The sequence below is a fragment of the Balaenoptera borealis genome (assembly GCF_965194805.1).
Source record: "Balaenoptera borealis genome assembly, chromosome: 16".
Taxonomy (NCBI): Eukaryota; Metazoa; Chordata; class Mammalia; order Artiodactyla; family Balaenopteridae; genus Balaenoptera; species Balaenoptera borealis.
Genome location: NC_138872.1, coordinates 27110309 through 27134518, shown reverse-complemented (window position 1 = coordinate 27134518; position 24210 = coordinate 27110309). Strand labels below are relative to the sequence as shown.

Sequence of the window (24210 nt, the reverse complement as noted above, 5' to 3'; positions counted from 1 at the left end):
AAACTAGGAAGTGGGGTGTTAGCATGGAGTGATGGTCTAGTGGGGTGCCTGCCTAAGAAGCCCCTTACTTTCAAGTCCCTGGTCCCCTACTCTCCTCAGACCCAGACCACTGAAGGTAAACAGAGGAGATAAATGGAAGAGGAGAGGATGGAGAGAGGGATGGTGAAGAAAAGAGGAAAGAAGGACGTGGAGTGAGGTGGGGGGCTTAGAGGCAGAAAGCATGTGGCTGGAGCCCCACGCCTCTGAGGAAGGAAGGGGAGGGTGACCTGGGATGCTCTCCCCTCCCCTCCCCCTCTCCATTCCCTGGAGGGCTGCCCCCATCCGGCCACAGCCCAGGCGGGGTGGGGGAAGGGCGGGGGCGGGGGCGGCGCCGAGGGGAATGAATAATTGAAGTGTAGGGGAGGAGAAAGAAGAAGAGGAGGAAGAGGAGGAGGCGGGAGCCGCCCGCACAGGGTCCTTCCCACTCCGCACCCCACCCCCCTCCGGCGCCCGGAAGTCGCTCCCCGCCTCCTGCTCCGCCAACATGGCCGCGAAGTCGGATGGAGCGGTGGCCGCGGCCGGCCCGGGGCCGGAGGGGGCGGCCGGAGGAGCTCGGGGCGGTGCGGGTGGGCGCGGGGAGGCGGCGGCGGCAGCCGGGGACCCCGGGGTAACCGGGGCGGGAGGCCCGGGGCCGCGCTACGAGCTGCGGGACTGCTGCTGGGTGCTGTGCGCGCTGCTCGTGTTCTTCTCCGACGGCGCCACGGACCTGTGGCTGGCGGCCTCCTACTACCTGCAGGGTCAGCGCACCTACTTCGGCCTCACGTTGCTGTTTGTGATCCTGCCCTCGCTTGTCGTACAACTGCTCAGCTTCCGCTGGTTCGTCTACGACTACACGGAGACCGCTGGGGCCCCGGGACCCGCAGTCAGCACCAAGGGCAGCGGCGCCGGCGGGCCGGTCATCAGCACCAAGGACAGCGCCGTCGCCTTCCGTACCAAAGAAGGCAGCCCCGATCTGGGCCCCCGACCTGAGCCCTCCTCGGCCAGCGCCTACCGCCGCCGCTGCCGCCGCTGCCGCCGCCTCTGCGTCTGGCTACTGCAGACCCTCGTCCACGTCCTGCAGCTCGGCCAGGTCTGGAGGTAGGAGAAGCTCAGGTGGAGAGAACTGAGTTGGAGGAGTGGGAGGTGGTAAGGGGCTGCCTGCCGCCCCAGCCTTTCTCTGACCCTCCACGCCCGCTCCTGTCCTGACCTCCGCCCCGCCCCACCCTATTGCAGCTCTGATTCCTCCTCTGCCAGCTCCTCCCTGACCTCTGCCCTCTAACTCTGACCAACCTCAGTACCATCCTCTATGATCGGGCTATTGAGGGAAGAGGGAATGGGGCAAGAAGAAAGAGAAAGAGATCCTCAGGGGTGTGTGAATGAGGAGGGCCCAGGGCCGATGGAGATGAATGTGAAGGTTGGAACAGGGCCCCAGGGCTCCATCCAGCCCTGTCCCACTCCCCTCTTCCTGAGTGCTGAGCCTGAGCCTGGGCTTAGGAAAGATTTCAGAAGTCCCTCTCTGCTCTCAAAGATTCTCAGTTCGGAACTGCAGTCCATTCCCAACCTCCCAGGAGAAACAGAATTCGAGGCAGCTAAATGAATATCCCACCCAAACTTTTTGGACTTTTGGGAAAGGTTGTGGTGGACCCAGCTGAGAAGATGTCTAGCTCCTTCTGCCTCCTAGGACTTCCCCAGTGTCTCTGCAGCACCCACCGCCCCCCGCCCCCCCGAAAACAGAGCCATGGGGATATGGGATCTTGAATCTGAGATTAGATAGCCACTATCTGTCCTTTCATCTCAGGACAGTAAGACAAAACCGAAGCTTTGTACAGGCAGCCCAATTCTAGGCTGCTTCTTCTGCCAGGACTGAGGGTGGCTGCTGAGCTGAGCTGAGTTAACTGGAGACGGGGGGAATTCTGGACCTAGGGTTCCCCTTGAGTCTGTATTGCTCTAGTAGCTTAGGCTCTACTGTGCACTGACAGAATGAACTTGTCTGCTATTTGATCTTACACAAACCCCTCCTCCCTCCAAGCCTCAGTTTCCTCACCTGTGAAGAGAGTGCGATTCCCTACTCTTCTCATCTCATTGATCTACATTACATTTTCTTACCTATTGGGATGGTCAGGTGAGAGAAGGTCTTGGTAAAGGCCCTGCAGACTGTAACATATTTTAGGAATGCAATAGATTATCATGATTATCACACCTGTGGGGAAAACATGGAAAAAGTCAAAATCACTGTGGAGTAAAGGGTGATTATTGCTGTTGTTATATTTATTCTGCTACTTGTTAACTTATTGTGCTTAACTCAGAAGATGCAGTTCTGAGCTGAGGGTTGGAAAGAGGACTCCCAGGGTTTGTCCCAGCTGCTCACTTGCTGTGTCACCCTTGTTGTGTTGCCAAATCTCTCTCTGACTTGGTTTCCCCATCTATGCCTTGCCTAGATGATGTATATATTCCATTTAGCTTGCCCTGGGGGGAAAGGTGGGAGGAGCTCTATCCACACTAGGTGGTGTTATTATTATTAGCTTGACACAAAAAATATTCATGTCTACATCCAGGAACTAATCTGCATTTATCATTCTGTGCCCGAGTGGACAGATGGTGAAAGATATTTTTAGATTCTGAAATGGTAACTTCCTATTCTTGGTAACCAAAGCTTCATCCCCCTTTCCCTTCAGCCTAAAATGGGCCAGCTGCCCCTTGACTCACTGGCTACCTCATAACCCCATTCTCCCATTTTCAGAATCTACTTACAAGAAATGCATACTTCTTTCTTGAACATAAACTGAATTTCCCTCAAACAGAGCAAAAAATGACCATGGGGTGGAGGTGGGGGTCTCAGGGGAGTGGCTGCAGATGGCTGAGGGTCCATTGAACTCCGTGGTTTCTTAGATAAAAGGGCTAGCGATTTCTACTCTACCCTATTCGTAAAATGAGGGGCTTGGGATGAGATGATTTTGCAGGGATGACAAATTAATGGCTCTTAGGTTGAACCTGGCCTACAGAAGTGTTTTGTCTGGCTTGCATAGTATTTCAAAAATCCAAAATCCTAGCTTCTCTTGAAAAAAAAATGCATCTAGCAATATCAGGCCTGGAACAATTTAGACAGGGTATGTGTGCTTCAGTTTGTCCGGTTCCATTCTCTTTGATCACATCTGGACTCTTTCACTTAGGCATTAGGGGCATGAGAGCCCTAATTTACAGTTCTGTAACAATTGTTTCATTAAGCATTCACTTTGTGCCAGACTACTGATTGCCTTTTTACCTGCTTCATCTCCTGTATCCCTCCTAATAATCCTGCAATGTGGTTGTATTATCATTCCTGCTTAACAGATGAGGGAATGGAGGCTCAGAAAAGGGACATCCTTGCCCAAGGTCACATGGCTAGGGAGTAAAAGCCCTGGGACTCAAGACTCTCTGCCTTCAAAGCCCAAGTTCAATTTATCTCCCCTGCAATTCTGCCACTAAAGTGTCCTCCAAGCTCAAAGAATTACGAGTCTGAGATACCAAGATTCCAGGATGATAGAAAGTCAGGGCTTCTGCTGGACTGAGATAAGAGTGGGAAAGGAGGGGGAGGGAGTTGAACTATGTGGATAAGGATGGGGAGACCGTGTATATTGTCAGGAAAGTGCTGGATTGGGGGTAGGGTGGGATCAGGAGACTTCATCCAGGTTTGTAACTAGCTGGCTAGGTGACTTTGGGCAAGGCTTTTCCCACCTCTGGGCCTCACTTTCCCTGTATGTAAAATGAGAATAATAGATTTGATGACCTTAAGAGCCTTCCCTTTTCTGGAATTCTGACTCTGGGTCTATATCAGAGCTAAACCTCTGGGCCCCTGTCCCAAAAGCTTTGGATTCAAAAATGGTTGAGAGTCTGGCTAAATGGAGAGAAATCCAGACAAGAAGCCACCAGAGTTGGTATTCCTAGAAACTAAGCAATGTGGTAAGCAAACATGAGGTTCCCACAAAGAACAGGTTCACTGTTCAGCGGGACTTGGTGCAGATGTTCTGAGGGGTGGAACCCAGGGTAATGAGGAAGGAGATGTGTGTGTGAGACCTGCATGATCAAAGCTGAGGGACTGGCCATTCATTCACCTGCTGATCCCACGCCCCCAGATCTGAATAAATTAATTTGAATCATAAAGATATCTTTCAACTCCTTATGCTTGTACAATGCTGAATCAAAAGCTTGAATACTTTGAGGAGCTAGTAACACAGACTCTGTCAGTACATGGGTATCAGACAAGGGGACAGTATGGGGCAAGCAGTGTCCTAGAGAAGCTGAAGCTACCACCCAGCTCCAGCTGATGGTGCCACAAGAAATCATGGACCAGGTGTTGTCAAGTCTTGATTTCTCAAGAGAAATGGGAAATTGGGATTTTTTTTTTTGTGAATTTTGCCAGTATTCAACTACTAATTAAGGTTCTTAAAAATAGTGTCAACCACAGGAAACTTATGTGGGCCTATCCTCTTTGTAACCTCTGGCCAGCTCCTTACAATTGATTGAGGTCCTTTCTTCTTCTGTTCCCAGACAACCCTGCAAGACGCATGTTATTATTTTAATCACAAAATGGGGCTCTGAGGAGGGAGAGCAAGGGAAGGAATTCACAGACACTATGCACCCTCCATGTCTCAGCAGGCCCCATGTGAGGTGCTCTAGGCATGTGATCTTGTTTTGCCCCAAAACCTTCCCTCTGGTGACAGTTGATATACCCATTTATCAGACAAGAAAGTGAGGCTTGGAAAAGTCAAGTAACTTGCCGAAGGTCACCCACTGAGCAAGTGGGGGAGAGGTGAGGTGTCAACCCACCTTTGTCTAATTCCCAAGCCCAGGCTCTATCCCTGACACCACCACACTGGCTGCATTAGAGGATCCCAGAGCAATGGCCCGGTACAGAGACAGATTGATCCCTGAGAGAACACACAGATCCTCTGGTCAGACATGAAGCTGGCTGGGGGCTGGACACCAACCTGCGTTTTCATCCCCTTCTGCCCAGCTCCCACCTCCAACCCTCTGAGCTGTTAAGCCACTCAGCACTGTTAAGCCAATTAAAGCCCTAACCCTGTCCCCTCTGACCCTGTGGGCAGGAGAGCAGTAAGCCATGAATCCTGCTTTCCCTAATCTTAAACTCACTGGGCCCCAGCTTTGCCCAGATAAGCGTGGTTTGTTAAGCCAATTAGTGGAAGACGATCTGGCATGGGATTCCTCCCAGGCTGTCAGGATCTGGGGACCCCAAAGTGGGAGGGAGGGGAAGGAAAGAGGCAAACTGGACCTTGAAGGCCCTCCCTCTACCACACTCTCTATGTCTAGGCCCCAGCACTGCTCCCTCTGCCTCCTCACAAGCCCTGCACTCCAGACAAGTTCGGAAATGAATTAGTGACCTACCTGGTGTGAAAGTCAGGCTCTGGGGCTCCTCTCTGGGAAGCTCTATTCTTTGCGTGATGGTTAAGAGCATGAACTCTGGATTCAAATGTCCTCAGTTCAAATCCTGACCATACCACTTTATATGTGCGATCCTGACAGGTCACATAATCTCTCTGTGCCTGGGTCTCATCCTTTATAAACTAGAGACCACATGGTATCACCTCTTGGGTTGTTTCGAGGTTTCAAGAGATAATATACCAAGGGTTTAGCAAAGGGCTGGCTACCAAGGGTTTAGCAAAGGGCTGGCCGTCGTTAAGAACTCAGAACCCCTGGCAATGGTTAGGACCATCAGCCTGGGCTTTGTTCCCTGTAGAAAGAGGTTTGTTCACTGAGCGGGTGGCCTGTGAGTGGGCAGGAGGGCAAGAGGGCCTTGAAGGACCCTGAAGCCATAGGGACACGGCAGCTGTGCATTTAATCTGTAGTCATTCATTCCACAAATATACGGAGCACCTGCTGTCTACCAGGCACCGCGCTAAGTGCTGGAAATACAGTGGTGAACAAGACAAAGTCCCGGCCCTCTTGGAGCTCAAGAGTCTAGTGGGGGAAACCAATAAACAAACAAAATAAAATATAATATATATTACCTAATATAAAATATAAATATAATATATAATATAAATATAATACATAATATAAAATATAATGGGTCAGATAGTGGTAAGAACTATGGAAAAAGTGAAACGGAGGAGGGTGTGGCCCTTCAAGATAAGGTGGTCAGGGCAGCCTCTGTGAGGGGTGGGCACGTGGGCAGAGGGCTGAACAGGGTGAGGGCAAGCTGTGTGGATGTCTTGGGAAGGGCGTTCCAGGCACAGGGAAGGAGCAGAGCAAGGAGAAGGCCCTGTGGCAGAGCAGAGAGCTGGGGGGAGATTGTAGGAGACGATGGTGGACAGAGTGGCCGGGGGTGGATGACGCAGGGCCCCACAGGCCGGGGGGCAGGATTGGGGCTTTCACTCTGCATGAAGTGGGGAGCCCAAGAGGATTTGAGCAGAGTAGGAACAGGGTCTAGACTTATGCTTTACAATGCGCACGCTGGCTGCTGGATGGAAAATGGACTGAAGGGAAGCCAGGGTAAGCCTGGAGACCCACGAAGAGACCCACCCTCGATGATCCAGGTGAGAGAAGATGGGGGCTGGACCAGGGCAGTAGCAGAGGGGGCGGGGGTCTGTTTCAGGCATAGCAGGCAGGATATCTTTCCTTCTTTGGTCAGTTTCCCCATTGGGGCCAGACAGTTAATGGTTAAGAACTCATACTCTGGAATCAGCCTTATCCTGTGTCTGCCACTTTCTGTGATTTGGGGCAAATGGCGTAACTTGTCTGTGCCTTAATTTTCTCATCTGCAAATTGGACATTCTTACTGATAGTATGTATCACATGTGGCTTGGAGGAGTAGTAAATTAAAGAATGCATGTGCAGTGTTTAGCACAGTGCCTGGAACACAGGAAGTGCTCAATTCTCAGGAGCCATTACTAGTTGTACAGTAATAATACAGGTATATAAGTAATACATAAAACAGGTCAGGAGTTGGATTCCATAGTGGTTTTCAAACTGTGTTTCACCTCTTACCATCATTTCAACCTGAGTATCTCAAGTTTCTCTTTCTTGATATGATGGTCACGTGTCTAAGATTTTGTTTTGACAGTCCTACAGCTGAAACATGTTTACAACCCCCTGAACTCGGTGACTATCCACAAGGTCCCTCCCTGCTCTGACCTTGCAGGGTTGTTCCAGTCTAGCCTCACCACCCACCTCCTGGGAGACCCCTCTCTAGGTCTCTCTCCACCCGGCCACCCTCCTCTCCCTGCCCAGCTGGCAGCAACAGGCCATTAGAGCAGCTCCTAACAGACACAGCGGCGGCAGTTGGGCCCAGCGTCCCCTGTTTGATCTATAAAGACCACACAGGAGAAGCCCTGGGGGAGGAGGGAGGGCTGCCAGGAAATGGCTTTGAACCCCCGGCAGCTGGGACGAAGGTCCCCAGGGAGAGGAAGGAAGATGGGTTGGGATCTTCTCTGGCCTCTCCATTCACCACTCTGCCTTTGTTAGGGCCTCGGAATTCCTCCTCTGGGAAATCCTATCAGCCTCCGGTCTCCCCCCAACCCACTCCTCCCCATCCTGTCTCCACCTGCAGCCAGAATGGTAGTTCTAAAGCTCAGAGCTGACCCTGCCACTCTGTAGCCAGAGGGCCAGCCCTGGCTCCCCTCTGCCCCTTGAGCGAGTCTTAATGCTATAGCCTGGTGTCAAGCCCCGCACCTCCCACCCTTTCATCTCCTCACCGCTCTTCCCTCCCCCCCAAATAAGTCACATGCTCTTTTTCTTCATGCGTCTAAGCAGCTGCCTGCAGTCCTTCCTTCAGCAACACCCCGCCCCATCCTCCTCCCAGTGAAACTCTGTACATCCCACAAGACCAAGCTCAAATGCCACCCCTTCTGAGACACTTGCCCTGAACAAACTCAACATGTGCCACCCTCTGCCCCTCAGACCCCACCTCCCATTTCCTCAATCAGGCTAATTGTTGTCATTTTTCATCTAAAATGAAAACTGCTTGGTTGTTTTGTCTGTTTCAAAAGGAGCTGTACGCTCTTGTTGAAACCTCAGGCAGTGCAGGAAAGGTGCAAGGAAGACTCCCCTCCACTTATTATCTCTGGGGGCGCAGAGGTGGGGTTAGGGGAGATTTTCCCATACTAATTAGATATTTCTTGTATCACTTGATGATTTTACTCTGATTTTTAATTAACCAAGAAATACATTTTACCTGCATACATTTTAAAAACATGTATACCTGCTTTTAAAGAGTCAGATACTACTAAAAATTATAGTCACCATTTATAGAGACATAGATTAGGTCATTCCTCTTCAATCCTGTCAGGTAAGGAGTGTAATAATGAATAATAAGGACTGTGGAGCCCAAACTCTGACTCTGCCACTTAGGAGCTATGTGACCTTGGGCAAGTCACTTAACCTCTCTGGGCCTCAGTTTCCTCATCTGTGAAATGGGATAACACCCCTATACAAACGGCCATTATGAAGGCTTATTGAATTAATATATGGAACATGCTTTGCACAGTATTCAACACATCATTAAGTCCTCAAGTAGTGTTAGCTAGCATTATTGGCCCATGTTTCAGATGTGGAAATTGACACACAGAGAGGTAACAGCCTCCTAATACATAAGTAGCAAAGCCAGTGTTTGAAGCCATGCGGTCAGGCTCCCAAGCCCACATGTGTAACTACCAAGAGATACTACCTTTTGCTAGTTAAGTGTATTCTTACAAAACAAAGAATCATGTATTGCTTTGGGAAGAGGGAAAAAGTCAGAAAAGTATTTTTTAAATTTTATTTTAATATAAAGTACCCACTGTTGACATTCTGGGTTCTTCCTCTCCGACTTTCCCCCCATGCACAATTACTCATTCCTCCTCAGCCCCACAGTCCTGATCAGATTCTGTTGTGATCCTTGCCCACCTGGCTGGTTTTCCTACCAGATTAAAAGCGCCTGGGGAGTTGAGGCCTTGTTTGTTCTTCTTTCTGTCCCCCACCATGACTGGCTCCGAGCTGACACTCTGTTGCTATTGGTGGCCTTGTACCCAGCGAGCTTTGGTGAGGTCCATAGTAGGGTCTTAGAACACGAATTCTGTTGAAGCAGAGTTTGCATCTGTGGCTGATGTGGGGGGCGCTAAGGCAGTGTGGGAGCCCCTTGCTGTGTGGACACAGCGCTGAGGTCTGCTTAGGCCTTCATCCGCAGCCTTCCAAACCGTCAATGAACAAATGCAGGCTAAGGGCAATACATATGTATTTGTACAAGATGTGGTAGAAGCAACCCCGGGGCTGAGTTCCCAGGAGGATGCATGTGTGTCTGACAGGAGATGAAGTTCCTCGTATGCAGTAAGTGCTCAATAAACATTCACGTGAACTGAATAGAATCTTTAAAATCAGAATCTTTTTTTCCCCCACTGTTAGTAACGTAACTTTATTTAAATTTTTTATTTTATATTGGAGTATAGTTGATTAACAATGTTGTGTTAGTTTCAGGTGTACAGCAAAGTGATTCAGTTATACATATATATGTATCTATTCTTTTTCAAATTCTTTTCCCATTTAGGTTATTACAGAATATTAAGCAGAGTTCCCGGTGCTATACAGTAGGTCCTTGTTGGTTATCTATTTTAAATATAGCAGTGTGTACCTGTCAAACCCAAACTCCCAATCTATCCCTGCTCCCACCCTTCCCCCCTGGTAACCGTAAGTCTGTTCTCTAAGTCTGTGAGTCTGTTTCTGAAATCAGAATCTTGAGCAAGACATTTCTCTGCCTGGGATTCGGTTACCCCATCTGTAAAGTCCAGTTGGGGGCTTGGGAATCCTGGATGAGTTTTCCCAGGACTTGGACAAGACAGCAGAGTAGCTGAGAGCTTGGGGCACTGGTACAGCCCATGGCGCCATGGCTTCCTCACTGTGTGAACTTGGGCAAGTTGCTCCACCAGCTGGAGCTCTAGTCGCATTGTGAAATGGGGTGATAGTATTCACTCCTTAAGGTTCTTATAAAGATGTCTTGAGATAATGTAAATGAATAGGGTCTTCACATATTATATGCTCAGAAAATATTTACTACCAAGTATTATTGGCCCAAGTAGTAGCCCATCCTACTTGCTTCATAACAAGATAGGGGGTGGGAGAAGGGCATCAAGGGTCCTAACGCTCACTACCCCTCACCCACAGATCCCCCCTGCAAGGAAGGAGACTTATTCTGTGACTCCAGAGACAGTGTGAGGATAGGTGACAACCCAAGGTTAAAGGGAGGCAGAAGCTGTTTGATAAGAAGAAAGATCTCCCTGGGTTGCCCCGAGGGTGTGAACTCCACATCACCAGACATGCATGCAGACAAACATGACTGACTTTGGCAGGGAAGCTGTAGCAGGGCCTCCTGCCTTCAGTTTGGAGGATAAGCCAGTCATCTCTAAAGCCCCTCACAGTTTTAAGAGTCTGTGGATCTAACTTGGGTGCTTTGTGATGCTTATCTGCTGGACCACAGGTTGCAAAGCAGTGGCCCAAGGGCAAATCCAGCCTGAGGATGTGTTTGTCCCATACAGTATTTTTTTTCCCCTACTATTTAATGAAACTTTTTATTATGGAAAAATTTTAAATATATAAAAGCAGAGGAAACAGGATAATGATTCCTCTGTGTACCACCATCCTGCTCCAAGAATGATCATCTGCTGGCCAACCTTGTTTTATTTAGGCCAGTACCATTCGAAAGAACTTTCTGCAGTGATGGAAATGCTATATATGTATATAGGAAATGCACTGTCCAATACAGTAGCTACTAGCCACACATGACTATTGAGCATTTGAAATGTATAACTGAGGAACTGAATTTAAAATTTTATTTAATTTTAACTAACTTAAATTTAAAGAACCATACCATATGTGGCTAGTGTAGGACACGTAGGTGTTGGAGAGTATAGGTCTGGACCCCACCCCATTTCTTGCCCTTCCATGTTATTTTGAAGCAAGTCTCAGATGTCATATCATTGCATCCATAAATATTTCAGTATATCTCTAAAAAGATAGACTTTTAAAAAATATAACTGAAGTATGTAATACTGTTATCAAACCTAAAAAAGGAATAATAATTTCTTTTAAATTCATATGGTATTTTTAAAATTAGTTGCCAACATTTCCAAATTGAAGTTTTTGGGTTTTATTGTTTTGTTTTGTTTTGTTTTTTGCATAAATATCCTAATTTCCAGCTCTTCTTGAAAAATTGAAATTCCAGCCATACTGGGCTCACATTCTCCCATGGCAGCAATCAGCTGGAGCTGAGGGACAGCTACCTTTCTAGACACTCCTCTTTCATTCCCCAGAGTCCCTCATAATAGCAGCTCGGCCCCTCTACCATCTAGGATCTCATAGATCAGAGACAAATAGAAGTGGTGCTTTCTCTCTGCCTTGATCTTCAAGTACCTTCAGATGCCACCAGGAGACCAGGATCTAACTCCTTCTCCCTCACAGGCTCATGCCATCCCAATGTCACACAGGGATATCAGGAAAAGAGGAAAGGGGGGATCAAAGAGCCTTGGGCTAGAGTATGGAGTCCTGGCTCTGAGTCTCTGCTCTGCACCCATTTCACAGATGTGGAAAGTGAAGCCCAGAGAGGGAAGGAGATCTGGCTGCACTCATACAGTGAAGAACATAAGAGGCAGGAACCTGGTCCCAAATGCTTTGCTGGAGAGGAGCTGCCTGCTTCCCTGTTGGGCAAAGAGAGGAGCACTGTCTGGGAGCTGACTGCAGTGGGCGGGTTGGGAGAGGGTCTCAGCTTTACAGCCAGAGCCTAAAATTAGTGGCAGGGAGATGTTTGGCCTTAGCCCAGCAAAAAAAAGTGCTGTGACTCTGTAGGGGGCTGCTGAGGAGGAAGGAGACAGCCCAGCTCCCAGCACCATATGAAATGGGAGCCAAACGTGTAAAATCACATCCTTTACTGACATTTATGACTCATTAGGCTGCCAATTCCAGGAAGGTCCCATTTTGCATCCTTGCAGGAGTGCTCAGCATTGAGGAGTGGACAGATGGGGAGGGGGCCTCAAGGCCATTCCCCCCAGGAGCTTCCTTGGCCACATTTCAGGTGAGGAAGCGGTATAATTGGAGGCCCAGTGTTTTGCAGGGAACTCACAGACTGCATCTAGGTCCTCAGCTTGATCCATGCCTGTGGTGAAATGAAGGAGTCCACCATTCCTAATCTGAGATGCAATTCCGATGCTTCTGGCTACTGACCTTGGGCAAGTCACTTCCCCAAATGCCTGCTAAATGTCTCTGGGGTCCATCCCTTCTGTCTGGACCATCCTCACCTCTCACCTGGTAACTGGTCTCCCAACCTCCACCCTTGCCTCCCTCTAATCTGTTCCTTACAGCCAGGGTACTCCCTCTAAAATGCAGAAGTGCTATCCAACACAGTCTTCACTCTTCAGATAAAGACCAAATGTTTCACCATGGTCCCCCTCATCCCTTGCTTTCTCACCTCCTTTTCTGGAGCTATAGCCATTCTGACCACTTACTGTTTCCGCCTAACTCAGGACCTGTGCCCATGTTGTTCCTCTGCCAGAAACTCCCTTCCCTCCCTTCACCTGGTTAACTCCTGTGCCTGCTTCAGATCATGCCTCAGTAGCCACCTCCTTCAGAAAGCCTTCCCTGACTGCCACACCCTTCCCAAGCTGGGCGCTTCCCCCATAGCACTGCCTTCCTCAGCGCTGGAGCACAGAAGCCAGTTGGAACATGTCTGCAACCCACAGAATGTCTGTCGTTTCAAGTCTACAGGACGATTTCATTGATGTCCAGGTTCCCCGCTAGACAGTGCCAGATGGACTGGGTCTGTCTTGCTCACCATCGTGTCCACCAGCATTTAAGCACAGCTCCTGGCACACAGTAGGTACTCAAAAATGCTGGGTGAATAAACGTCAAGTGAACCTCCGCTTTTCTGAGACTCAGTTTCCTCATCTGGAAAATGGGGGTCATGCCCACGAAACCTCACAGGGCTGCAGTGAGGATTTTAGCAAAGTACCCACAGAAGGTCTTTGATGAGTGGCAGTTATTTTCTGGAGGAGGGCAAAGACCCCAAATAAGGCCCTGCCCTGTGAACTTGTCCAGAAGGGACTTCTCTGACCCTCTGTCTCCTGAGGATGGATTCAATGAGCACCAGGGAAAGTCAGGCGAGGAGTAGGTCTCAGCCTCGCCAGAAACTAAACTGGAAACTACAAGACCTCCTCTCCCTGCTGGAGCCTCTGAGTCTGTCAGCTTCTTAAAACTTCGTATTGGTTGAATACCCTGCACTGGGCTGGGCATTTTATACAAATCACCACTTTCTGATTTTATAGCTACCCCATAAGGTGGGCACTGAGCTGAAGGGTTCAGAGAGGGAAGCAACTTGCCTAAAACTGTACAGACAGTAAATGATGGCGTCAGGATCTGAACCTGGGTCTCCCTGACTCTCAAGGCTGATTCTTTCCCTCTGCACTTGACAGCCTTCACTTGGGGGCTTATAAATACATTCACACTCCATTCATTCACTCATTCAAGAAACAAATATATATTGAACATTAACTATGTGCCAGGCACTAGGGGCATAGCAGAGAAGAGGACAAACATGGTCCCCACACTCATGGAGAGACAGACAAGAAATATGTAAGCAAGTAAATTAGATCATCTCCGGTTGTGATATGTGTTATTAAGAAAATAGGGTAACTTGACAGAAAGTGGCAAGAGGGGTGGGTAGAATTGCTTTGGAAGGCAGGGGGGGATCTGGGAAGGCCTCTCTGAGGAGGTGACACTGACCTAAGATGGAAAGAATAAGAATTTGCCAGGTGTTGGTAAAGCCCTTTCCAGGCAGAGGCCCTGAGGCTGGAAAGAGCTTGGGGTGTTCAGGAAGAAGCAAGACCAGTGTAGCTGGAGATGTGGGAGAGGGGGAAGGTGGAGGGAGATGAAGTCTTAGAGGTAGACAGAGGCTGGATCGCACCGGGCCCCACAGGTCATGGTGAGGATTTTATTCTAAGGATAGTAGAGAGTGACATGACCTGACCTAGGATTTTACAGGACCCCTCAGGCTGCTGTGTGAAGAATACGGTCTACAAGGGCAAGGATGGAGGGAAGGAGATCAAGGTAGATGGAGGCTGCCGCTGCTTGGGGTTGGGTGGCTTGGACCAGAGTGATGACAGCGGGGTGGAGAGAAGTACTTGGGCTCAGGACACAGCTGCTGGGCCTTAATGTTATCAGAATTGGATGGGTGGGGAGATGCGCCTGATGAAAACTCCTTGGGGTAGGCAAGAATCAGGTTCCTTGGACCTATTTTGTAGGAGAACTAAAGCCCACAGAGGGATTGGACTTTCCCAGAAAGTCCAGTGAAGGCCTTGAGCCTGGGTTTCCTGACGCCCCAACTACTATTGTCACCCCTTCCCCAGTTTTCTCTAAACCCACATAATTCAAAGCAAAGCTTTTAGGTCCAGCTCTGTCTGACATGGGTCCTCCCGGGCAGCCCTCTGAATACCTTCCAGGCAACTGAAGCACCTTCTCTGACGCAGGGGCCCATGGAGAGCCAAGTCTGAGTCCTAGGTCTGGCACTAACTTGCTGTGTGACTTTATACAAGTCCCAGTCCCCTTCTGGGTCTCAGTTTCTTCATCTGTAAAATAAGGATAATAATAGTACCCACCTCAAAGATTTGCTGTGAGGAATGGACAATATGTATAAAAAGGCTTAGCACAGCCTATCATACAGTGGGCGCTCAATAAGCGTGAGTTATTATCATTATTTTTGCCTGCACACTATCCCCCTACAGACTTACGGAGCAGCTGTGGGCCCAGTTGGTATAGTGTTCTTGCTCCTTTCCATCAGCCCAGCCTGGTCACCCTCCAGAGCCTGCAAGCCTGGCCCACAATGGAGACAAGAGAGCTGGCCGTGGTGCCGTTTCTGGATGGGGTGGGAGCGGGGGAGCCGCTGGAAGCTGCTGTGTTTTTGGCCCAGAGCTGTGAGGGGGAGTGGAGAGGGACGAGAACACACACTCGGAAACGCTCAGATCGACAGATGGAGGAGCCGAGGATGTGAGAGACGCAGACAGACAGAGAGAGCCCCAGAGTCGGGAGACGGGAGCAGGCAGGGGAGGGCGGCCGGAAAACTGGCAGTCACGCGAGCCACGAGCTGAGCAACAGACCAGCAGATGGACCAAGCCACCGAGAGACTGAAAGACGGACAGACCAACAGGCAGTATCCAAGAGATAGCCAGAAAGACAGACAGAAAAGCAGACCTGGTATCCGAGGGGACAGACAGGCTATCCTGACATCCAAGGGACAGACAGACTGACGTTCCTGGCCTCTAAGAGCAGACAGACAGGCTGACTTGGGACCCCAGGATCAAGCTGACTAACAGATGGACATAGTATCTGAGAGACGATGTGACCTATAGTCCAAGGACAGACAGGAGGACTGACCCAGGGTCCCAGGGTGACCCTGACTGACAAATAGATTGACTGACTGACAGTAACGGAGGAACAGATAAATAAAGAGGCTGACCCTGCATTCAAGGGACAGACACAACAACAAGCTGATCTGAGCCGGAGACAGAGAGAGACAATGACCGAGGATGTGAGGACACACAAAAGACGGGTCCAGGCTGACCTTCTGCACAGAGACTGAGGCCAAGGCCAGCAGCCCTGACTGGTACCAGAGACTCAGGGCAACCCAGGAACAGAGAACAGGAGAGAGATAGGGTGACCCAGAAACTTTCTGGCTTCTTAGGGATGTGGGATCCCCTCATCCTTCTCTCTTCTGCCTGTTAGAAAGGAGCCCTCAATGCTGGGAAGTCCCTGGGCCTGGGGAGAAGGGAATGAGCTCTGTTCATCTCCTGCCCAGCTGCCTGCTCGCAGGGCTGGGGGGTCCAGAGGAGACAGCCTTCCGGATCTTTGAGTGGAGGGATTTCACACCCTCACTGCTGGCTTCTCTCTGCTCTAGGCTTGGTCATTTTGCTCCCTACCCCATCCTCAACGATACACACTTACCGCTTCAATTTCCAGTTTCCTCTCAGACAGGCTTCTTCTCCAAGCCAAAGATTGGGAGTCAGCAAGTTAGATCCAAAACAGACTTCTGAGCACCTCTGTTTCCTCACCGGTAAAATGGGGGTGGTAGAGCTGTCTGTTAGGTTCTGGCTCACGCTGGCCTCAGGCAGTTTAAGGCTGGGGCGTGTCAGAGCTGGGGAGGCCCAACCAGGCTGTGGAGCATCAGGGAAGGCTTCCTGGAGGAGGAAGGACAGATGTTCTGGTTCTATGCAAACTCAGGCAGAGAAGCCCCAGGGCCTCCAAGGTCAGGAGGGAGACACCTGCAAACACTCATGCACATGTATTCATTCAACAAATATTTATCGAGTGCCTACTACACGTACTGATGCTGGGGACACAGTGGTGACCAAGATAAATGAGGTCCCGACCCTCAGCAAACCACAGTGGTAAAACAGAAAATAGATGTGTAAATTAATAAATAAAATTGTTTCATAGTGTATGTTAAGAAGAAACTAAGACAGAGTGATAGGAGAGATGAGAGTGATTTAGCGAGAGTGGAGGGGCTGACATGGGATGGGTGGCCTGGGGGGCCTCTCTGAGAAGGTGACGTGGGAGCTGAGGAATCAGCCACAGGAGGATCTGGGGAAGGGGGTGTTTCAGGCAGAGCAAGTAGCAAGTGCAAAGGTCCAGAGTCAGGAACAAGTTTGGCTGGCTTCCAGGAACCTCCAGGACACGAATGAAGCAGTGGTTTGAGACAAGTTGAGAGAAACAGAAAGGGCCAGATGGTTTAGGGCCTGCAAGTCAAGGGGAGATGCTTGGATTTTATTCCAAGTGGGATGGGAGGCCCTTGGAAGATTTTGAGACGGGGAATAGCATGATCTGACATGATTCGTTTTTAAAGTATCCCACTGGTTGCCATGTGGAGAATGGACTATGGTGGTGGGGCACAGGGGTGGATGCAGGACTGAGAAAGCAGAAGATGACGATGGCCTGGAACAGGGTGGTGTCAGTGAATGGACAGACTGGGGATGTGTTTTGGAGGAGAGCAGAGGCACTGCCCCTGAAGCTGGATTCCTTTCCCTGAGATGAGGTGTTCTCTGTAGGTGGCATTGGTCCCATTTGTGGTGAAAATCAACTTCTTCCAACTTCCTTTCAAGTAGAGTGGAATCAGGTGGGCTTCCTGGAGGAGGTTTGAAGGGCACCTGCTAGTACGTCAACTTTCAGTTAAAAGAGAGAGGCTGCTTGATGATCAGAAGGAGCCAGAGGCCTCCACCTAGCATATGCTCACCCTCACTATGTGCACATCCCTCTACAGTTTACAAATGCCCACAACAAGGGGGAAAATGAGGCTCAGAGAGGCAGAGAGATTACCCAAGGCCACACAGCATCCAGGGCACGGGCAAACCCACAAGCCCAGCATATTGCCATCTTGTCTCCTGATCCTCACCCCAGTGGCTGTGATGTAGGCAGGAGGGCAAGTGCTGGGCCCCTTTCTAGAGAAGGTAAAACTGAGGCCCAGGGAAATTAGGTTGTATGTCCTGGGCAGAGCTGTTTTAAGACTTTTGTGGGCCCCACATCTATCAAGCATATTAAAATGCAGCCATATCAAACATCGAATGTAAATTATATATACCCAGATAAAAGCCAAATTGCAGTCGACTGGCTGATATCATGCTTTGTTTTGCAGACATTTAATTAAACGTTTATTAATTTTGATTCTGCAGTTTTTCCCTGTGTTTTAGAGCCAATTTTTTTTCCAGGCTTCAAATGTTTTGCTAGGCCCATGAAAACCTCGCAGGTCCTTGGCAACGAGCATTTACCACCGGCTGGAAAGGACAGCCACGATTTTTGGTCCTGTTGCCAAAAGGGGCAAGGGGCAGAATGAGGCTGAAGCGAGGCCCTTTCACCCTCAGACTGCAGCATGGTCTTTCCACGCTCCCTGCTGACCCCGTGTTCTTGGGTCTCAGAAGCCTTCTTTCTTCCCCTCCCCCTTCCTTGCTCTGGCCCAACAGCGGCCCTCGGCTGGGTAAGCCCTTTGTCTGCTGTTAGCTGGGGTGTGGGGGTGTTGGGAGCTGGCACAGGAGGGGACAGGAGTGGGTGGGGAGTTGGGCAAGCAGCCTGTCAGGTGGTGATGGATGCTGGCCGGGCTGGGGCCTTTCTCATGCTGACCCAGGCCGGGAAACAGATGGTCTTCCAGCCTGAGGGAAACTTCCAGGGTGTTGCCCTCCCCCAGCTCCCCAGGCCCCTTCACACTGGACCAGCTGGTCTCTCTTTCCTGTTCAAAGCCGGAGCCACAGGACTGGGAAAGGGAATGGGAAGGGGGAGATGGAGGCTGGGACAGGTGGTCTGCGTTTTGGGCCCTGAGAAGCTCTGGGGGCCATCCTGGTCTCTCCCCGAGTCGCCCCCACTTCTGGCATCTCCAGCTCTGCGCTCGGCTCCTCCTCTGTGCCCTGCCTTAACTCAGCCCTGTCATTTCAGGCCTGAACTAAACTGGGGACTCACCTGGCCTTCCTCCAAGCCAGCCAACAGAGTGAGCTTTCTAAGCCACCGAGCTGATCATATCACCCCTGATTCTGGGATAGGATTCAGATTTAGAATAAAATATGAACTGTTCAGTCCAAAATTTGATGCCCTTCACAATTCTAGTCTTCTAATGCTCCTCCCTAGGACAATGCTCCCCACCAGGCCTGGCAAAACACTGGCCGTTCCCCTAAAAAGCCATGTTCTCTCATGCCTCTACACCTTTGCCTTAGTTGGGCTTCCACCTAAAACGCCTTTCCGCTTCCCGTGTGCCTTCAAATGCCTACCCATGCTTTAAAACAGGGATCAAATGTTTCTTCCTCCAGGGAGTCTTCCCTGGAAGATTCCAGGAAGTCTTCCCCAGCTCAAGTTACCCATCTCTTCTCTGGGTTCCACAGCATCTTAGAGCATCTATTTCAGCTCTTAGCTTGTCTGTCCTCCCGTGGGACTGTGAGGTACTTAAGGTCACAGGGCCTGGAACATAGCAAGTGGTCAAGATATGCTTGCTACGTGAATGAATGATTCTAGCTGCAGAGATCCTTATTTGGCGGGTAGACAGGGGCCTAGAGAATAGAAGTCACAGGGAGACAAATTTCTGCTCATCAGGAGAAACACAGTTCGGCCCTGGAGCTGCTCGGAAGCCAAAGGCTCTGCCTCAAGAGGTAGCGTCTCCCTGTTCTGAGAAGTGTGTGAGCAGAGGGGTAAATGCACGGGGCTGGGAACTGCTGAAGGGATTCCAGCACTGGACGGGAGAGTTAGACTGAAGGGCCTTTGCATCTTGAGTCAGCTTCTGAGGGAACAGCCCTCTTCCCCGTCCTGGGTGCCAATCCCATACTGTTTCACACTGAGGGTGTGTCTACACCACCGATTGGTCCTCAGAAGACCCAGAGATGGGAAGGAGAGGCCTAAATGGGATGTTTCTGGCCATGTTTTGGGGGGAAAGTTTGGGTCCCAGAACATTAGCTCTGAAAGGATCTCCAAAGTCTCCAAGCCCATCCCTCTTGTTGGCAGATAGAGAAGCTGAGGCCCAGAGAGGGCCACACCATTGCTAAGACCAGGATGCTCATTTGGGAAAACTCTGGGAATGAGCCGAGCACAAATTCCAGGGAGCACTGTGGTTCCTCCCTTGGGCTGGTCACACACAGCTGAATACAGAACATCCTGGAAATGCCAGCACTTCACATCTGGGAATAGACCCCCAGATCCCTGGTTCCCTGATTTTGGATTCAGGCAACAGGGTCATTGAATCTGGTGGGATTTTCTCCCCTGGTTTTGGGGGATATGACTCCTAGAGGAGCCCTCTCTGGTTTTATGAAAAGGGCTTCCCTGTCCTGTGTATCAGAGAATTTGGGGGTTGGGGAGCAGGGTCTGTACCTGCAACAGCCAGGAGTGGAGCTGCTGGGCAAGGAACCAGGGCAGAGATCTGTGGGGACAGGTCCTTTGTCACCCTAATGGGCACTGCACTTTATAGTTGCAAAGTACCTCATCCATTTAATCCTCACAACCACTTTAGATGGGATCAACTAGGGCTCAGAGAGGGTCTTGTTCAAAATCACACAGCAAATTAGAAGCAAAGTCAGGAATTGAACTCAGGACTTCCAGATCCCTTCCATACCTCCTATGGGGCTACCAGAGTTCCATTCAGTTAAACAAACTTGGAATCATGCACTCAGTCATGCAGCCAATAGGGCTGGCACCTACTGTGTGCTAAGAACTGAGGGTATAGCAGTCAGTTATGACCTAGTCATACTCATGGAGTTCACAGCCTGGGGGAGATGGATGCATAACCAGACAGTTACAACCCACTGTGACGAGTGCTGGGTCGGAGGGAAGCCGGGGAGAGGCCCCTACCTCAGGTGGCGGGCGATCAGTAGAGGTTACCTGGAAGAAGTCATATCTAAAAGCTGAGCCTTGGATGAAAAGCAAGAGTTATCCAGGTTTGGGGCTGGGGTGGGGTTGGCGGACAGGGCAAGGTGTTCCAGGCAGAGGGAACAGAAAGTGCAAAAGCTTAGCAGTGAGGGCGAGCAAATCTGTGACGTGTGCAAAGCAGCTGGAGCTGTGAAGTTTGTTGGGAGAAGTGGCACCAGAGGAAGCAGCCAAGTTGCAAATGCCAGGGGATCTCTGAGCAGCTTCCCTACGGGGAGAACTGGGCACTCAGACGTGGGGTTGGGGAAAAGGCCAGGAAGCTGGCAACAGAACTGGGGGCTGGCACCAGGACTCTCCCTGAAGGAACCTGTGTATGGGCAAGTCTTTATGGCTTACAGTGAGAGGCAGTGTTGCCTATTGGTTAGAGTGTGGGTCTGAGGCCAGCCCACCTGGGTTTGAATCCTGGTTCCACTGCTTCCTAGCTGTGTGACCTTGGACAAATGACATACCTCTCTGAGTCTCAGTTTTCTCATCTATAAAATGGGGATAATAATAGGGTTATTGCAAGCTCCAGGTAAGGTGTCCAGAATCCTGCAAAGAAAGCAGGCCCTAACTTGCCATAGCAATAATGATCCTTATAATGCTGTATTAAAGGCTTACTTTGTGCCAGTGCTTTAAGCTAGTGAGCCCAGTGGGAGCAGCCCAACAACAGCCCCGTGAGGTGATCCTTTCAATGAGGCCGTTTCACAGCTGAGGAAACAAGCGCAGTAAGTGACTTGCCCAGGGCAACACCGCGCCCTGGCCCTTTGCACTTGCTGGGTGGCGAGGGTCTGGTTGGGAGGGGGCGAGGGGGATGAGCGCGCGCAACAGCCTGAGCACCGCGTCCTCCCGCAGGTACCTGCGCACCGTGTACCTAGGGCTGCAGAGCCGCTGGCGCGGGGAGCGGCTGCGGCGCCACTTCTACTGGCGGATGCTGTTCGAGAGCGCCGACGTGAGCATGCTGCGCCTGCTGGAGACCTTCCTGCGCAGCGCGCCCCAGCTTGTGCTGCAGCTCAGCCTCCTGGTGCACCGCGGCGGCGCGCCCGACCTGCTGCCCGGTGAGCCCCGCCCCTCCGCCTGCCCGCCCCCCCACGCCCCCCAACCTCCGCCCCATGCTTAAGGCCCCCTGGGGAGGCCCTGTCCCCTCCCCGCACCTCGGCGCACTCACTGTCGGGGTTTTGGAGGCCCCGCCCCTTCTACTCTCACCATTCTCCAGGCCTCTGGAGACCCCCAGGTCCCCTCCAATGGCCCCCTTACCCTCAGTGTTAGGAGACACCCCACCCCCTTGCTCTTCTCAGGCTCCCTGCGCACTACCCCCTCCCGCCCTCCTCCCCCCCGCCCCCGCCATTGCCGGGGCAGACCAGACCTCACTTCTGCCAAGTCCAAAAAGGCCCTTGACCCCATCACCACACCTCAGACCCTCAGGGAAGTCCCCTGCCCCTGCTTTCCCCAGACTGTCCCAATCCCAGCCTGCATCTCCTGGGGACCCCTCTGCCTCACAGACTCTCTGAATCACCATCAGTTTCCAGAGGGCCTTTCCATCCACCCCTCACTGCTCTTCAGCCCCTTGGGAACTCCTCCCAGGCTTTGTCCTGGTCCCCATGAACTCACCCCGCCCACCCACCTTGCCCCTTCTCTAACCCTAACAGACCAGGCCAACCCCTTCAGTGTCAGAGAAAAACCACATTCCCAGTCTCCCTGGAGCTCCCCACGCTCCTCCCACCCCGACACTGCCCAACACACCCTCAGTGTTTCAGAAGACTCTATCACCATCTCTCAGGTTCCCTGGGCATCCCTCGCCCAGGGTCCTGGGCCCCAGTCGAAACTTCCCACCTGGGATTTTCTTCCCATGCCCTCAGCTGTGCTCAGCTTGGATATTCCTTTCCATGCCCCAGTCTCATCCTGGTGGCCTGTAGCTTCTAACAGTCCCTTCTGGCTCCTCCATTCCCTAATCATGACCCCCCTCTTCACCTCCTTTTTCACTCCCAGAGTCCTGGACCCTATTTTCCCACCCTCCCACCAAGACGCCTGAACCCTAACAGCCCCATACTAGAGACCTCAACCTGACCCTTATGGAGACCAAAATCACCCACTTCCCCTCTCCCTTTATGCTCCCACCCCTGCAGAAGTACCCAGCCCTGTCCACTCTCACCCCTGCCTCAATGTTCTTGAAGACCACCCACCCAGACCCTCTCCACACCCCTCTTGATTTATAGACCCTTCCCTCACACCTCCTCAGAACCCAGATCCTGACCCAGACCCCTCCCGCTTTCCTCAGACCCCAACCCAGACCCATCCCTAACCCAGCCCACCCTGCCCCCACCCTGTCTCCGCAGCCCTCTCCACCTCCGCCTCACTCGTGTCCCTGGCCTGGACCCTGGCCTCCTACCAGAAGGTGCTGCGGGACTCACGGGACGACAAGAGGCCGCTCTCCTACAAGGGCGCCGTGGCCCAGGTGCTGTGGCACCTGTTTGCCATCGCGGCCCGCAGTCTGGCCTTCGCGCTCTTCGCCAGCGTTTACAAGCTCTACTTTGGCATTTTCATTGTGGCCCACTGGTGCGTCATGACCTTCTGGGTCATCCAGGGTGAGACGGACTTCTGCATGTCCAAGTGGGAGGAAATCATCTACAACATGGTGGTGGGCATCATCTACATCTTCTGCTGGTTCAACGTCAAGGAGGGCCGCAGCCGCCGCCGCATGACCCTCTACTACTGCATCGTCCTGCTCGAGAACGCCGTGCTCACCGGCTTCTGGTACTCCAGCCGCAACTTCTCCACTGACTTCCACTCACTTATTCTGGTCTGTGTCGTGGCCTCCAGCTTCGCACTGGGCATATTCTTCATGTGTGTCTACTACTGCCTCCTGCACCCTAACGGGCCCCTGCTGGGTCCCCAGATGCCTGGCTGCATCTGCCCTGAGGCCCGAGGGACCTGTGGCCCACCAGCCGATGCTGTCACAAGTCCCCCGAGGTCCCTGCCCAGGACTACAGGCGCTGAGCGGGATGGAGCCCCCATGGGAGGCGAGCGTGCGGGGACCCCCACACCACCTGTCTTCCAGGTGCGACCTGGCTTGCCTCTCACGCCCGTGGCCCGCACCTTGCGGACAGAGGGGCCTGTCATTCGGATTGACTTGCCTCGTAAGAAGTACCCTGCCTGGGATGCTCATTTTATCGACCGCCGGCTCCGGAAGACCATTCTGGCGCTGGAATACTCCTCGCCTACGACACCCCGCTTGCAGTACCGGAGCATCGGGATCCCCCAGGAGCTGCTGGAGTATGAGACCACGGTGTAGGTCACAGTCTCCCTGCAAAAAGGGAGGAACTTTGGCTGATCCCACATTGAGCACAGTGTTGAGCCCAGAATTTCAGGGCCACCAGGCTGAGGGGGAGTGGATCTGTTGGTTCAAGGGTAGAGTGGCGCCCACCATTGGGTTATTTCATGGGAGGGGACAGCCTTGTGGAGGCCCCAGGCCTTGGCCCTGTTTTCAGCCCTGTGGCCCATTTCCTAAACTCCCCTGAACCGGGGCCCAGGGAACCAACTGGTGCTACGCTCCTCGTGAGCTGCCCCACTTTCATGGAGGCCTCCATATCACGGCTGGTGCTGAGGACCCCACACCCTCTCCCCTGCCTGGAGTTGCCCACCTGTCAACTCTGGTGGGCCCGCCAGAGAAGGGGGTCCATGACCTAGGCCCTGTGCTCCTCAGGGGGCGTGGGGGTGGGCTGCCTCTGAGAAGGATGGAGGAGGCCACGGAAGATGTGGGGTGAGGCAGAAGCATCTGGTGAACGAGGTTGGTACAGCTCCTGTGGGTCGAGGTCTGGA

At 51.7% G+C, this 24210-nt stretch overlaps 1 protein-coding gene across 1 annotated transcript; it reads left to right on the top strand.

Annotated features, from left to right (window-relative positions):
• Positions 1-503: 503 nt before the first annotated feature.
• Positions 504-24210, top strand: XKR7 (XK related 7). The gene is made up of 3 exons (XM_082360160.1): positions 504-1116; positions 21247-21449; positions 22728-24210. The coding sequence occupies exons 1-3, from the start codon at positions 524-526 to the stop codon at positions 23681-23683; spliced, it is 1752 nt and encodes a 583-aa protein (XP_082216286.1). The 5' UTR covers positions 504-523; the 3' UTR covers positions 23684-24210.

Bases quoted from the DNA above. Each gene is read 5' to 3' on its own strand.
- XKR7 (XM_082360160.1), top strand. From the start codon at position 524: ATGGCCGCGAAGTCGGATGGAGCGGTGGCCGCGGCCGGCCCGGGGCCG. The intron at 1,117-21,246 runs GTAGGAGAAGCT...GTCCTCCCGCAG, and splicing joins CAGCTCGGCCAGGTCTGGAG to GTACCTGCGCACCGTGTACC. The intron at 21,450-22,727 runs GTGAGCCCCGCC...CTGTCTCCGCAG, and splicing joins CGCGCCCGACCTGCTGCCCG to CCCTCTCCACCTCCGCCTCA.